Raw genomic sequence first — 15,548 nt, 5'->3', positions numbered from 1 at the left:
TCTACGGATATATTTTATAATATATTTATTTTCCACTATCTTATTGCAAGTAATATAGAAGGCTGAACAAATTTTCACTAGAACATCGATTATAAACTATATCATATTCATATACTTTCGATTTAACTTATAAGTATATACGTACCGTAAAAAGGGTGAAATAGATTCGTGGTTTAATTGTATGCATAGCATACAATTTGCCTTAATAAATTATGGGAAAATTCGTTGTGTAGAAATAATAATAAAATTTGCAATATTACTAAAAATCATAAGAGGCATTCTCTGAGTCATAATAAAATAACTTTCATGGGAAACTCCTCATGAACCACAACTACCTCATCTCTCAACTGGCCTCAAAAACACTTCCAGACAACCCCACAAGACGTCTCAAACGCAACTGGTGCAGAGATCTGCTTAACCTTTAAAATACATTTATATAATTCATAAAAATTCTTTTTTTTTAAATTCTTTGTAAAAAGTGACTCGACTGCGAGTCTTCCTTCATGTCACTCAAAGTCATTTTATATTATTCTTATATCATATTTACTTATTGTATATAACGTACAGATTGTAAATTTTCAATAAACGCCATTTAATTAAAAAAAAAAAAAATAAAATCGTTAGAAGAAAAATGTTTGATTTTCATAATTATTCAACTTTTGTCAAAATGGTTTGCGTAAATATTTTTATTTATTTTTTTTTTGTTTTAGTAATTTTTTTTCAAAAATACTAAATAATTTTTACTTTTTACTTTTAATAAGATACTTTTCCAAGAAAATATTTCTTTTTTGACGAAACATGTTTCCAAAACAATTTATACAATTCAGAAAAAATATTTTCCAAAGTTTTACTTTTCAATCTGCAATTATTTCCCGACAAAATATAACCCTCCTTTTGAATTCTATCGATGTGACGTCAGACAACCAAAAACTAAAACACACATTATATTGAGACCAACGGATCGACCACTATCCTCAGAGTTCAAAAACATTTTGTAAAATTTTGCTTTGGACGATGTTCCCATAGCACGTGGTAGGTACAACTTCTATATTATTTTGGTGCGCGGACGTGTCTTGGTTGGTGATAGATCAACCACCATATAGTCACGGCTAAAAAAGCGTCGTGTTTGTATGTCCGTACCTATATAATAACATTGAATATTTGTTTTCTTTTCCTCCGCGTTGCTCGTTCGACACAATAATAATATGCCATCTCGTAATGTCAGCGTTATTATGTTATTATTATTATTTTCCTCGGTTTCTGACCCAGCTATAGTCTAGTGCTATATAGTACGTAACGTGTCAATTACCTCGGATGACTTCGCCATAAATGCGAGACTCGATAATATACGCGTTTCGTGAGAGTGACGGCTCTGGTACCCACGAGACTTATTGGATGCATGTAGCGCGTGTGCGCGAAATCACTCGTTTTGCAGTTATTATGCGTGCAGGTGTGGGGACGGCGTCAGAATAAGGAGAACGAGAACGAGTGGAAGGTGGTTGCGGTCGCGGTGGTAAGTGGTGGAGAGGATCGAGTGACGTAGGTATATTGCGACGTCGTTTTATCGGGGTAGTTTTCAGTGGAAATAATTGAAAAATTAATCGTTATTATTTCAGTTAATGATTAACATAACAACTCGACAAACCTAAAATTATATAACTATACAACGTGCACCCATATGATTCCACGGGCTCATATTGTTATTGTATGGATGGAGATGTTTGAACCAAACGCGAACTGTAAGAAATTGCGTATTCTGATCGACACCTGCAGTGTATAGTTGATTGTTGAGTTTATACAATCGGCTAGACACGTGATTAGAGCGTCTCTGTCCGATAACGTCATTTACGTCTTAACGTCTATTTATATTGAATTACGGTTTTTAATGAAGATGTTGAAATATTTTGCATATTTTTCTGGGGTCATAACGAGAGAGATGGAAATCTTTTTTATTTTTCGGATATTAAAAATCAATGTTTGTATTTTAATATTTTACACATTTTTGGGTATTTTTAGAATTTGTATTCATACAATTGCATAATATTTACCTTTGACTTTTTGGACTCTGCAGTGTTCATTTCGTATTACGATCATTATAATTTTTAACAATGCATAATAACATTTTCAAGATAAATATTCAGTATATGCATTTATATTATACTATGAAAAGTGAAAAATAAAATATTTTCGAGTATAATTTAGTGAATAAATTTTAATGTCAAACATTTTGAAGGCTATATATTTTCTAATAGATTCATAATTATATTCAAATACTAGTGTGTTCTGTTATTCGATAATATTTTTTGTTTATTTTGAATATTTAAATTTAATTTCATACATTTAAATCAGTGAAACAATTCTTTCAAACAATACATAATCGTCCGATGAAGAATTTTGGTGAGATCGTTCTAAAATACTATAATATATTATATACTTTTATAATTTAAATATATTTAAAATAAGTTTAAAAATTAAAAAGTTTTTTTAAGATCAACTTTTTATCTGTACATTTACAATTCGTTGAATCTTTCAAACTACGGCTATACATATATATGTATATTATGTAGAATAACTGGAGTAGCTCGAGTTTGAAATATAATATAAATTATGGAATAATAATCAATGACTAAAAGATAAGATAATAAATAAAAAAACATATTTTTTTTTTTAATATGGAATTATTAGCTATAGCCAAAAGCTTATGATTTCGAAACGAGCGTTAAACATTCAGTGATTGCATAACTATTTGAGAGCGGTGTAGGTAATAGGTAGTTTGAAGTTGTATATCATTATTTTGGTCGACATCGTCCATTGTATAATAAACCGCCTGTATTATGTGTTTTTGAATTAATTTGGTTGTATCTATTATTTCTGTGATATATCTTATTCTTCCATGTTTATCATCATTTCAAACTTGATCTGAGCTTGAAGTCTGGAAATTCCGGTCTTCAAAATAATGTACAAAGTCTTTGAACATCCTTCTACTCGATTCAAGGTTCAACACACGACTAATAAACATATAGTCTATAAATACAGTCTAGTTTATGTCCTAACAACTATGCGCCCGACACTATATTCGTATAACTTTCTGAACATTGATAATAAATTATTTGCATTTACATTGAATGGAAACGCCTCGGCTATTAGATCATCCATTATAATGGTCGTATGTGAGACAATGGTAATTATCGAGGATTTTAATTTTGCATATTAATTCGTGATTCCCGCACAGAGGAGTTGCGTTGCGCATATTGTTTTGCAGTACCTATTTGGAGCGGTCGTAAACCAAATTTGAAATTCGACACGTTTACTTTCGACATAAATATCGTATGTACGAGAAGAATACGATTAACGATCAATGTAGGTATATATCAATCGTCATAATATAGCTAATCGGCGGTGACATAGTTTTGTAATATTATTTATGTCTCCTTTTTCGTTCTCGTGCATGACGATCTCAGGTGGTGTTTAAACGAAAGCAATATGTAACACATAAATAAAGATGAATTGAATTGAGTTGTACGAAATGCATTTATGCGTGGCGCGTTCAAGAATTACAAATCGCTTTATTAGTCGTGGGTAGGTAGGTACGTCAATATTGTTAAGTACACGATATAATATAATAACATACCCGCGTGTACGGCTGTGCTCTTCGCCAGCCACGAGTTTTCATCTATTATATTATTACTGTACGAGGGGGAAGAAGTCAAGTGTCCGATGTTTAATTGCCGTTGTCATAAATAACTTTCTTTCGAACGAGTAGTGGGCATATCTATGTACGAGTGTGCAGCGAATAGGAAGCACGACAGACAAAGCGCTTTTTAATGCATTTATTTTTTTCTCCTGGCAATGATTATTTTTATATTATCCCTCCCTGCTGTCGAACGAACGGACGAGTCTCGGGAAACGAGTTTGAACTTCGCTACCTATTTCCCATGGGCGTCGTGTCAAAGCCCCGGGGATAGTAACAAAAAAATAGAAACAGGAAATAATAGGTATTATATATGAAAGAATTCTATTTGGCGTATTAGACTCATATGTCTGTGATTTCGGTTTTATTATAGTTATTCCGTGTTATTGATTTGCATTATACATCTGCAATACTATAATCACTACGCCATCTGCAGCAGTTTCAGGTTTCAATTCATTTTTTTTACGACCGATTTTCATCCGTAAGATTAAAGATATATTATGATTATTTGTTTTATTACTATACCGATTGATAATAAGCACATTATAATATGGGTGATTAAATACTGACAATTTAAATTATTATTGTTGAAAATGACGATAAAATATGTCATTTTAAATACTTTCTAAAAATTACGGGCACTAAATTAAATGTACTCGCATATAACGTCAGATATACATATTTATTATTATGTATTTCTATAACAAACAATTTAAGCATTACATATTATTTTTAGTTTAACATTATATAAGTAATATTTTAAGCTTATGTCAATTCCATTACCGTGTATATACCCGATAGGTATCTATCTGATGTTTTTACTTAGTTAAATCAGATAAGTAGTATGACTATTCCTTGTAAATGATTATATGGTTGAGGAAAAAAAAATGTAAAAAGAAACGTTCTTTTGAAAACGTCTGTAATTATTAGAAGGTACCCACTCAATTTATTGTATGTACTGCTATTATTATTGGTAAATAATATTACCTAATTACGAATAGTATAATGTGCAATTTGTTATACGTTGTATCCAGGCATGTTCAATAGAAAAAAAACACAAATCAATTATTATACAAAACATTTTTAAATTTAAATATTAATAATAATGATATAGCAATATAAAACACACAACATATAATATGATATTCATTTGAATATTGTACGGTATGAAAATCTATTTACTATCGTATTAGGATGTAATTTTATAGCGAGGATAGACAAAATATGATCGATTGTTTTCTTACAGCCGTAAAATGAAATTGGCTTATAAAAAATAAAAGACTCAACAACTTTAAATATTTTTATGTGTTGTGACAGACAAAAACTTTTTCAATAGGTTACTATTCATTTTCATCGGAAGTGTTGCGTCTTCTGGGTATATAAACAAATAAAAAAACTTCTTATGGAAAATCTACATTTATATTGAGTTGAAGTTTTACCTAAACACAAAAATTGAATTTTACGTTGGTAGGTATAAAATAATTCGTCGAAAACTTGTTTTCAACTTTAAAAGTTAGGTATTGTTTTAAACGTATATATTATAAATCTAGCGGTTCGGGTAGAGATATTAAATTATTTAGTATTAACCGTAAACACGTCCTTGCTTATTAATTATTGTATTTTGTATTTGAAATTCTTATAGGAATTTTTAAAAAGCCATTAAATTATTGAAATATTACAATTTTTATCGTGTGTCGGTTGTGAAATTATACATCGTGTTTTTAGGGATGTATAAAACCACTGGAAATATTAAAAAGGTATTTTATTAGCTTCGACCTACACAGCGTGTTTAATAATATATGTATTAATTTATTACAAATACCAAACGATAGTAATATTATGAGGAAACATTACTAAAAGTATAGTAAATTAAACACAAAGTTAGGCGTATAGGATTCGAGTGTATGCATAGTCGTTAACATTTGGTCCTAAAAGATACATGTCGAACCGACGGGAGTTATAAAATTCATTTAAAATGTCAAATGTCCGTCGAATAATAAGGAAGAACTTAAAAAAAAAAAAATGTATACAGTTTTATTAGGTACAAAAAACCTTGACAATTTGAGTTGGTGATTAAAATTAAATACTTATGAGCATCAAAAAGGAAAAAAAATTGAATTGATTAAATGTCAAACCCTAATGATAAAAATCTACACCATATTGTATGTTTTGTATAGTGTGAACATAAATTGTGTGTTTGTTTATTTGTGTGTGTGTGTTATGTCGGTTACAAATAAGAATTATTGTAATATATTATTGCAGTTTGTATAGTTCTTATTGTAATCCCGTCGAAGCAAATATCAAACCATTAATTTTATTGCATTGGTTTTTAATTGAAAATAATTTCGAAATGGTGAAATTATACGCATAAAGTTCGACGTACAGTTCACAGTACAATAGATATTATTATATCGACGAGACGATTTATGTTCATAATATCATAATATCTATTACATTATTACTATGTATCGACGAGCGTACGTGTGGTGTATTAATAACAGTAATCTATTGGCACGAAAGCCATCATAGTTAAAATATGACGATTGAATTCATGATTAAATCGACCATCGATTGATTAAACTATTGATTGTAATTGGCGTTTGAGTACTTATACACATATTATACTTTTATGATTGTATAACTGAACGTAAAGTATTCATACTCGTTAATTTTGCTTTTCGGGTTAACTATATCATGATATTATATTTTGTTTTAATTACTCAAAAATATTTAAATGATAATGTCATGCAATAGTAACTAAAAAAATGAAACATATTTAAACTACACCCGATGAAAAATCTTATTATTTTTTTTTTTTTTTTGACAAGAATAGTAATTATATTTCTCAATAATCGTTTGTGTGTTAGTTGCGATCGATGCCTTTAAAAATGTACCTAGCATTATGGCCAAACACGAGAAAAACGACGGCCTGTTAACATGACAAGAGAAAAAAAATTCACGGTCCCTAATATGTTAATAGACGTGGGTATTATTATTTTCTGATACCTCTATTTATAATAACATAAAATTTGATTGTGAAAAAAACAGATAATTTCTCTCGTTAAAATTACGAAAAAGCTCGATACGTCTGCTGTAGAACTCGGTTTCTGCACAAACGACCCACTGCAGGCTATATTATTGTGCACATTACAATCGATTCTGAGCTGTGTAATTGAAGTTTTGCAATTTAATTAACGTATAATTTATTATAATGGTACCTATAAACCTACCTCTGTTCTATGGTTTTTAAAAAAATTTCCTATTCGTTGCGCCTCCGAGTCGGTTAGGTTTTTCGTCCAAATTCGACATGCCTTACAATAATAATAATAATAATAATAATGGTAATAAATAATAATAATATCGCGAGCTTCTACCGGAAGCAGGCGGGGGGTGGGAGGGGGGAGGGAGATACGATTCGAATACCTACGAAAAACGATTAGCAGATAAAATCCTCGCCCCTTGATATCGGTGGAGGCGGCGGCGGGGGGCGATAGTTTATCGTAAACTGGTATATGGTTATACCATCGAGGTGTACATACGAACGGCCGGCGATGGTTTCACGGCCACCGTCTCCCAGAAAAAAAAAAAAATAATAATAATAAAAAAGCGGCGTATCGTGTGTAGGTACCAGCGCCGGGGACCTGGAGGTATATATATAAACTTTCTCCACGACTGGGATCGTCTCCTTTATTCTCGCGATCGTCCGAGAAATGTACTGCGCGCGTAGTATCGCGATTCTGTTCCGGTGATGTGATTGCGGTGTTTTTTTTCTCTTAACGTTTTACAGTTTAAAATCAAAAAAAAAAAAAAAACAACTGCCCGACCCGCCGAAAATCGGATTTTCGCATTTCGAGTGTCCGGATACATCCTAATACAAGGTCAGTTCAGAATTAATAACAAACAATATTTTATCGAGGTGTTATCATAGAACAGCCATTTTATCGGTAAATATGATACTACGAACATTTTACATTTATTTTCCGAGTGTAAAAAACGTATAATTTTTTTATGTTTCGTCACATCGCTCCACTCATAAAAATTGACTGCTTGGGGTAAAATAATTGCACAAATATAATATGTTATACACATTTATACACATTCGCACAGAAACCGATGTGGGCAAAATATGAATAATAACTAGTGTCCCCGTCGTTTTTCTATTAAATATTGAACGACAATACCCGTACGACGTAAACTCACAAACACACACACACGTATTATACATATAAAATATTATGAAACGTCGATGTAGAAATGTAATAAATTTTCTTTCCGATTCGAAGCAGACGACGGCTACCGTTACGGTTATAGACGTGATGAAGACGATCGATTTATTTCACATAATATTAAATATTATTTACATGGTGATTCGCCAAGCATATGCTCACTCCCATACTATATATTTATTTTTTAATAATATATTTATTCAAATTCGTATCTTTGGAATTTTCTCGTGGACCATATTTTCAAATATTTTTATTTTTTATAGGTGCACTCTTAGAGTGTCATGTGAGTGAATACGGATCACTCTCTTTTTATTGTAAGTCTTCCTGGGTTTTTTTTTAAATGTATATAAATCGAAATTTTATCGAGTTTTTTCTAAGTTATTAAACTAGGTTAGTCCATCATAAATGTCAACTTATCTTTCATCAAGTTATTTAATTACTTTAGTGGAAAAATATTGCTGATATTAGTAAAACACGTCTCTAACCACCGTCGTATAAAATGTTTCTAAAATTTGACGAGTAAGATACAAAATAATCACGGTTGGTGCAATTGGCACATAACAGACATAATATTATGTCCGCATAAAGGTCTTTGCTTATCTACTTTTAATGACTTCGATAAAGCGAAATAGAAAATATCATACGACTAACTCCGAACCCACCCAGGCTTTTCGATAAAAAATATGTAATTTATTCATTCTAACAATACCTGAAAATCAATTCGTTTGTTGTGGAGTAGTAATGGTCACAAAAATCCCCCACTGCTGTCTGTTAATATGAAAAACAAAAATCATTGGAAAAGAAATTGGTCCAGAGATTTGTTTCACCCTCGTACAGAGGTTAGGTTAGGTTTAGGTTTTATCCTCTAATGTCTATGATATTGCCATATGATTCGATGTCATATATTTTAGTAAAAATAAACCGAGTCACTCCATTCTAATTGTCCTTTTTATAATACGATGAAACAATAGTTCAACAAAATTATCTATTCTGCAAATAGCGTGTTAGGTAAATAGTAGATTTTCTGTTTTTTTTTTAAATAAAAAATAATAATACCGTACAAAAACGTGCTCGGTAAACTTATGCAAACGAAAACCGTATATATGCACAGGTATTTAATTATTATTATTTAACTTCCCAGTTTGTGTATTTTTGCGCAGTTTTAGAATTTCACACAGGTCACGAATCGCGTTTAATTGACCGGTGTTACGTGTGGTTCTCTCATGGAACGCATGTAACGTCCAGAAAATGATTAATTAGTAATCTCTCATTCAAAATCGGTTAGTCGTCTAATTAGCCGTCGCTCGGTTGACTCTGGCGTTTCCCATACCAAGACACTATAGACAAACGAGCGCCTCGCGTAATCCGAACACTTCGAACTCCTCGTCGTAATACAATAACATTATTGTTATTCCCTATTATAGTTTATTGCAGACTGCAGCAGACGTGGAAAATGAAACGCATCGCATTCATAGGGCAAATCATATTCAACGCAAACGTGCGTGAAAAAGAAATACATTATTGTGCGCACTGCGGCGACTGTTTACAGGAATAACAAAATATTATTTCCCTAAAAAAGTCGGTCGGCTGCAGAAGTTACTCGGGCGTACAAAAAACGGCTAACTTCCGGGTAAATCGTACGCGGACTTTTTTTTTTTTTGCTCATTCGCACTTATATTAATATACACCCCACCTCGCCGGTCTGTGGATTTGTTTCGAAAATTCCGATATTATCAAAAACCTATAAAAAAAATCAAAACACCAAATAATATTATGTGCTCATTAGTTATTTCCTTCGAGATTCCGCTGACATGCCGAAAATGATCTCATCTCATCGCAGGTCGGTAGGTAGGCAAGTACTTAATAAACGTTTATACCTAAATTAGCATTAATTATTATCTCTTATGCGTACACACCGAAACCGAAAATTATCGAATTAAAACGGAATGAACGTCTGTATTAGCTTAGAGTTTCGTAACCGTTAGAAATAATTTCACTCGTTAGTAAGTAGTTATTTTTGCGTTAAACATGCAACTATTGAAAAAAAATAATTTATTGGCCAATATCGTAATACTTGTTCTGGAAGACGTGAAGTGTAAACGAACGTAATAAACAATTTTTTTTTTTACATATTATTACGGTGAAGATCTTTTCTACGATCATATTTGAATAAAAAAAAAAAGTTACACCTAAATCGTTAAATGTTTTTTTTTTATAAGTAGACAAGACAGAGTATAATATATAATATATTTTATTTATTTCTTCCGAAGTATTTGACTTTAACGACCACCTGCGGTTTTTGGTGATATTTGACAAAAATACAAGCGGTGGTCGTGTGTTTTCGGGTGCGGGAGGGTGACTCGAAAGTTGTTTTATTGTTTTTATTCATTATTTATTTCTATAATAATACATCGGTTAATTGATTACGGGGGATGATGGCGCAGGAGGGGGGGAGGGTGGGTCGGAATTGCGGAATCGATACTCACGATACGTCGGACTGAGTCGGACCGCAGCGTATATACTCGGTGGTTTTGTTTTTAAATTCACACGGGCGATTTTCGACAACAGAATAATAATAAAAATTAATAATCGACGGGCGAACAACAACAATGATAATAATAGTAATAAAAAAACGATAACAATAATAAAAACGTCGCTTTCGTGTGAACAACACCATCTCGCAGCAGTCCGAGTCATCGGATGACCGACATTTGCTCGCCGCCGACACACCGACACCACCTCCGTACGGTATTCGTGCGCATACAAAATAATATAATAATATTATATTATCATTTTAATGACACATTGCGCGCGTACAATTACATTGTTTGTATACATTAACGCCGTCGTCTTGCAGTACTGCAGAGTGAGCGTGTACCCACCTACCCATATGAGCACACACACCACTCGTGTATGATGGGCTCCTACTTGTAAATATTGCTATGTTAGTTGTTGCTTAGGACTTTTCGGCCGCGCTGAGACGTCGACCCGATTGCGACACTATCATATTGTTATCATATAATACCATTGGGATACCATTTCGCACGATATTATTTTATTTTATTTAGATGGGTATATAATATGTACCTACGTGTTTTGTATCGTCCGCGCATATTATTATGAATGCGATTCGCGCGCGACAACGGTGTCGCAGACGACAAATCGCAGTCGTTCCGATGCTGCTCCACCATACGCGTTGTATAATATCACGTGAGAATAACCGTTCCGACGACGGTAAAATATCAAATTTTTCGTGTCCGCCGGTGGGTGGCTGGTCGGCACGTGACGCTATTTTTTCTCACCTCACATTTTTCTTCTCCAACTCAACCCAGTTGGTCGTCCGTAGGTATACTCGCGTACGCGTTTAACTATTATTATATTCGCATACCGCACACTTCTCCGCGGTGTCTTGGAAAATAAGCGCCCGGGTACCTACTCAGGTTTTTCCGAAAAAACGCGAGTTCAAATTTCCAAAACAGAAAAATTGATAAATATTTATTATTTTCACGTATATTTATGCAAGAAAAATATCAGGGACCCCAATGGACTTGCCGGGAGATTGCCTGTATCGTGAATTTTGGTGTACACTAGAAAACGAGTTCATGTCTGAATATTTAAGTAAGTCCTAAAAATGTAGGCATTTTTTTGGGCGACGTGTCCATTGGAAATTGGTCACAGCAAACATATTAAGTAGGTCGGCCGAAAATCCTGTAGATATCGTGTGTAACCTCAGAAACCCGCGCATCTCATATTATATTGTTTTGTGCGATAAAACGGCAAAACTCATTACACGGTCGCGGTCGTGAAATTTACGAGCCGAAAACGTACGCGAAACCCAGCGTTACCCGTTCGGATGCGTTAGGCACATACGATATGACTATACATGTGTGTGTAGTCGGTGGTGTGTGTGTGTGTGTGTGTTTATAATATGTATAAGTATAATGTATACAACGTATAACGTATTAGTACGCGCACATAGTTCGAAATATTAGTTAGGTATTTTTATTAATAGTTTTTTATTTATGGTTTGCACGTGCCGTACATATAATGTAGTTTATACGTGCACTAAGTTCAAGTAGTATTTAAATAATTTTTTAAAAACTCTAACTTTATATTATGCTTTTTAAAAGTGATTCTGACGCACACGTGGTCATCGTTGTATGATATGATTTAGGGTTTTCTTGGAAGTTTGAACAAGATACGATATTTTATAGCGTTATATCGAAAAGCGGACGAATTCGTGTCAAAGATAATTGCATATTGTGATGTAGTGTTTGTTTTATACACTTATAATTTAAATAATCAAGCTATATCATATAAAATAATATAAATTTCACTTTGCACCAATCCAATGGGTTTTATAGTAGTATGGCGAAAGAGCGCATGTCGAATCACTTACGCAATATCATAATATTGATATTACTATAGTGCCAATTTTGTGTAGTTCCTCTTAAATCACCCGCTCGTAAGTTGGTATAATACTCAGAATTTAATTTATGTCTTCGATGTTATGTTTATGTGGCGGGTGAGCAGTAAAAAAAAATGCTCTTACACTTATTATTAGTATCACCACGACAGTATTATTTTCATCGTGTCAAATACGTTTATGTAATTTTGGGGAACAAAATTTTAACAAATAATAATATTTTCGATTTAAGGTAGATAGGTACATATTACATAATATTATAATATTATATTGTGGTGTGGCATAGGAAATATTTTTTCCGTAATATTGTAATGAATGTAGCGTATATATTACCTCAGTGTTGTTAAGTAATCGAATTTAAATACTGGTATAAGTAAATCTTTTTGTTTCTATTGATTACTTTTATTTTAATATTTTAATTCTTAAGTGGTCAACAAAGTATAAAAATATGATTTGTTGGTATGAATAAATTGTTTTTATTTTTTATTTATACATAGAACATCTGTTATAATTTTAAAAAAAAATATAAGATATATATTATAAGATTGAAAATTGTTGTAATAGTAGAATATATTGTATTGATAGTAAAAAGAATGCTTAGGCAATAAATTTAAATTTTTTGTTGAGCTAGTTGAATATTTTTAAATATTAAAAAACAGTGTGCAATCACATCGCAATTATTTTCTTTGTCTATCTAATCTATGATTGCGAGTTACATATTGTATTTGAATAAAATAAACAATTTTTTTAAAAATTGAAGAGGAAGTCTGATCATATAAAAACTTATAATATTTAAATAAATTACCCGAAAGTAAAAATATAGAAAAATACTACTTATGTAATGATTTACAGTATTTTACTGCGCGTAATGATAATTTAAACCGATTTTTCAGTAAAAAGTAGGTACGTAAACAGGAAGTTAAATTTTTTTTTTTTAAATTCGTCAAACACATTTATTTTATATTTGCCAAAAATATGTTATATAACACAGGGGTTGACACATGGGTCATATAGGTACTAATATGTTTGTCAATTTCCGTCTTGCCGAGGTTGCGTTCGAGTAAGTCATGGGACCGAATTATGTGATAGTAGGTAAACAGAGAGGCACCTATAAGAGATACTATAAATGATCGTTATTGGCATCATGCGTACAACATATTATGATGTGGCTGCTCAATATTGATTATAAATTATAAGACGCCGCCGATCGATTCTGCAGGCTCTCTACATCATTGACTAAGACAATTTTGAAGATTTTTAACGATTTGTTTTTTGATTTTTGTGTTGCAGTGAATTCCAGAGACGCCCAAAATGTTGTGGCAGTTTTTGCCCGTGTGCTTTCTGGCAGCCCTAGTTAAGGTGAGTCGTTTGTGAGCTGAAAATGAGCCATACTGTGAAAGCAGCGTGACCGTTTGCTTATGTAAATTTCTGGGTCGGAGATCAAGATCATATTCGGTACACGGTTCGGGAGGATCGGAGTGAAATCGATTTATTTCCCGAAAAGTGGTTTATAATAATATTATTTAATCAATTTGACTTGTCAAGGATGTATAAAAGTTAAAAAAAACATCCATAGGTATTTCAATTTTAAACTCGTCCTTAATGACGAACTGAAAACATTTTATTTTGATTTTCATAAATGTTTAATGTATCATCGATTTGCATCACGCTTCTAGTGGATTTATGGACAAATCATTACTGACGCTCATAATAGTAATTTTAAGCAGACAAATCGATGGTAACATAACTTTCACTATTATTGACCGTCCCTCGAGTTCTTTTCTCCACTTAGAGGTGTGCATAGTGAGCAATAAAAAAATATAAATATTTCGGACTTGTGTACACATCACGGTTATTTTGGTGCAGATAGCCGTGGCACATAACAATAATACTCGAAACGCTTAGATTTGAAATGTAGCGAGTGTGTGCATTTATGAACGGGCACGTAGTTTCTTATGTATTCACTTTATAACTAGGTATATAACTATTATTCCCATTTTGATTTTTGATAAACGTTCAAAAAATTTGCATTGATGTAATAATGTTAATTTTCTATTGCTTGAGAAAAGAGAACCAATTACGTGTTAGGTTTTGGAAAAAAAAATGGAAAACGTCAGTACGCAGGTGTTGAGATTTTCTGATCGGAGCTAAGGTTAGGGAAAAGATTAAAGATGTAGCAGAGATTTATGGTTCAACAAAACCGTCCTTGTATATTGTGTACTGGTGTGCAAGCGAACTGTTCGAGACAATATTTCATCGTATCATAATATTTGAAATTAACTAACTAGTCACACGGTTTTGGATAAAAACACCTGAGAATAATAAATTAGTGTTATACAACTACTCCCATTAATTTCTTTCGACATTATATTATTTAAACTAATTAGATCATTCAAGTGTATTGTTAAAATTAATTAGGTTGGTATTTTCAATGCATGTTTTAATTCTATAATGCCAGTTGTAACAATATAGGCACACGAGTCTTACACACAAATTATATCACAACATATGGGGTGTAGATTGTGTACATTTTTCATGTTTTTGAGTAATAAATATAGTGAATCCAAGTTATAGGGACTGTTGTTTATTTAAAAGACAAACGTGTTGTCAGCGTGTGATTATATATAATGGAATATTTCAAAAATGATTTTATTTACACACTGTACTACGGCAACATCAAATATTTTGTTGGACTGTAAATTGACTCGAGAAGTGTAACATTAATGCAATGTATGTTTATACTATTTAAGTTTAAAGCTCGGTTGGTTTTTGTATTAATTACATAAACTTGTTATTCAAAAAAAGTTAATTAAATGTAAATAGGAGTTTCTATAAATCGACAAATTTGACTCCATCTTCTTACTTGAAATCAATTTCATTAAAAACTAATTTTGAGTGTTTTAAAGGAATATTTTAATAATTAATCAGGACTTCGAGCAAATGTTCCATGGATACAATCAAATTAATTCAATTGGATTTACAGTTTGCCATAAAAAATAATTGAATTCTAAAAAAATGATGATTTTTTTTATATTATGAGTATTTGCTTAAGATCTCGCTTATAATTTTGATTATAAATTATACATAGTTAATTGGAATTGATGACTACAGAAATCAAAAAAAAAGGAGGAGAAAATGAAGTGTATTTTCTGCAGTGTTTTAAAATTGCATATTATTTAAGTTTTAAAATATGATATTAAATTCT

The 15,548-nt window shown here is 31.9% G+C and overlaps 1 protein-coding gene across 2 annotated transcripts in view; it reads left to right on the top strand.

Annotated features, from left to right (window-relative positions):
- Nucleotides 1-7,377: 7,377 nt before the first annotated feature.
- Nucleotides 7,378-15,548, top strand: part of LOC111039879 (proline-rich extensin-like protein EPR1) — a 32,319-nt gene continuing 24,148 nt past the window's right edge. The window contains exons 1-2 of one of the 2 annotated variants that reach the window (XM_022323529.1): nt 7,378-7,569; nt 13,634-13,702. In XM_022323529.1, coding sequence (XP_022179221.1) covers nt 13,655-13,702 — 48 coding nt within the window. In that variant the 5' untranslated portion in view covers nt 7,378-7,569; nt 13,634-13,654. Of the gene's footprint in view, nt 7,570-7,616; nt 7,636-13,633; nt 13,703-15,548 lie in introns of those variants that run through there. The other variant, XM_022323530.1, reaches the window with a different exon arrangement.

This window comes from Myzus persicae, unplaced genomic scaffold (assembly GCF_001856785.1).
Source record: "Myzus persicae strain clone G006 unplaced genomic scaffold, MPER_G0061.0, whole genome shotgun sequence".
In the NCBI taxonomy this organism is placed as follows: domain Eukaryota; kingdom Metazoa; phylum Arthropoda; class Insecta; order Hemiptera; family Aphididae; genus Myzus; species Myzus persicae.
Note: the sequence above shows the minus strand (reverse complement) of the source record. Positions and strands in the feature narration are given on the sequence as shown.